Source organism: Plasmodium gonderi (genome assembly GCF_002157705.1).
Source record: "Plasmodium gonderi DNA, contig: Pgo-contig_831, whole genome shotgun sequence".
Taxonomy (NCBI): Eukaryota; Apicomplexa; class Aconoidasida; order Haemosporida; family Plasmodiidae; genus Plasmodium; species Plasmodium gonderi.
Window position 1 is genome coordinate 1 of NW_021629537.1, and position 1,950 is coordinate 1,950.

General features: G+C 22.6%; 1 protein-coding gene across 1 annotated transcript; it reads left to right on the plus strand.

The window, feature by feature from the left end:
• Window positions 1–988: 988 nt before the first annotated feature.
• Window positions 989–1,950, plus strand: PGO_004355 (variable surface protein; the record flags this gene model as incomplete). Its single annotated transcript, XM_028691465.1, has 2 exons — window positions 989–1,009; window positions 1,157–1,950. Coding segments are annotated over 2 exons (815 nt in total), but the record flags the coding sequence as incomplete, so codon positions are not given.

Genomic DNA, 1,950 nt, shown 5'->3' on the forward strand with positions numbered 1-1,950 from the left:
ATAATATAAATTACATGCATTAAAATATTTTATCTAATACATATAAATATAACGTATTAATATAATTATATCAATACTTATGATATAATTATAAAATATAATAAAAAAGACGACACAAAAAATAAAAAGAAAACATAGAACCTGCAAAAATACTGCATGAATGATACATTAGTTTCTTAAAGGAATTATTAAAGTCTGAAAAAATGCCTAATAACTAAACACTAAACCTAAATCCTGAACAAGATATGAATGAATACTAATGCTGAAAAAGTATAATTTGAATTCATATAAAATTAATAGAAAAAAAAATATATGCTTAACAACAAATGTTATTAATACATGAGTAATTCCCAATAAGTACAACATATAAATCGACTGTGCTATAAAATATAATTTTTTAGGCATATCCTTTAATATTTTGTTAATCTTTTATTAGAGATTACACAATATCTGACAAAAACATTAAATATGTTTAAACTCATATTATATATGATGAATAATTAAAAATGTTTTTTATGTATATTTCAATTTTTATGTAATGATGTAATATTTATATTAATTATATATGCACAATATAAGATTAATCGAATTTAAATTAGAAGAACATTTTTATATTTATATTTATGTTATATATAACAATTCAAATATATTACGTTTTTTCTTAGATATAATTTAAATGGTAACTCAAAATCATTATAATTTAGGCATTATTATTTTTAATTTATAAAGAAACAGACTCTTATCCAGAATGAATAACAACAATTAATAAATTCAATAAATAAATTATTTCTAATTCAGCTTTCTATATGATTTATTAATATATATATTATAAGAATTATTCTATAATTTTAAAATAAATGTTTATACTTAAATTAAAATTTTATGTATATACACATGACATATTCAATCGACGTTAGGTTACGTATAATTACATAGGGACATTAATTAATTTAAATTTTTCATATTTATTGTATTGTATAATGTAAATATGGCTGATAAGGAATCGAAGGTAAGGATACATTAAAATATACAAAAATATATAGAATATATGTATATTAATGAATATTCTGAACTTAATGATTTACGATAAAAAACACATAATATTAATAAATAAATAAATTTTCATATTTTTATTTTTTTCATTTTATCTTTTTAGACTTTTAATATAACTCACTTACCTTCAGCTAAATTTTATGTTATGCTGGATAATAATTCTATGGGATTACGAGAATTACAATACTGTAAAGGTTTTCCTAATAATTACGGTACAAAGGGACAAATTAGAAAACTTTGTATAAAATATATAAATTATTTAAAAAAACAAGCCCAAATATTCAGAAAACCTGAATACAAAAACATGAATTGTAATAGTTTAACCTATTGGTTATATCATAAACTATCAAGAACTCCAAATATGGATAAAAAAAATTGTTCTAGAGCATTATCTGACATTTACGATATGTGGAGACGGGCTACTATGAGCGTTACTTCATCCGATGCTATAAGTTGTAAACCTTATCTTAAAATTACTACTTATCACGATAATTGGGATCATGCTAAAAAACTGTTTGATTATTCTATGGATTTTAATTATCTTAGGGATATGAAAAATGATTTTAAGGAAAAGTGTGATAAATTATGTGCATACCTCAATGAGATAGCTGATATATATAAGAAATATAAAGATGTGTGTATTCTTAAGAATGAACAGATGTGCCCTGTTTGGGGGATTGAATACGAAAAGTACAATCCAGAAGATTTTTTAGATAGGTTTAAATGTCGTGATGATGAAGAGAAACCAGTTACTATTGAACAGGTTGATTCTGAGGAAGAAGTAGAAGAAGTGCTCTCTGTACATGATGGGTTTTCTGATACTCCATTAAGTATAATGGATTATCAGCAATCGTATGAAATAAAAAAGGACGAATCGAAGCCTCTAAGTACATTTGG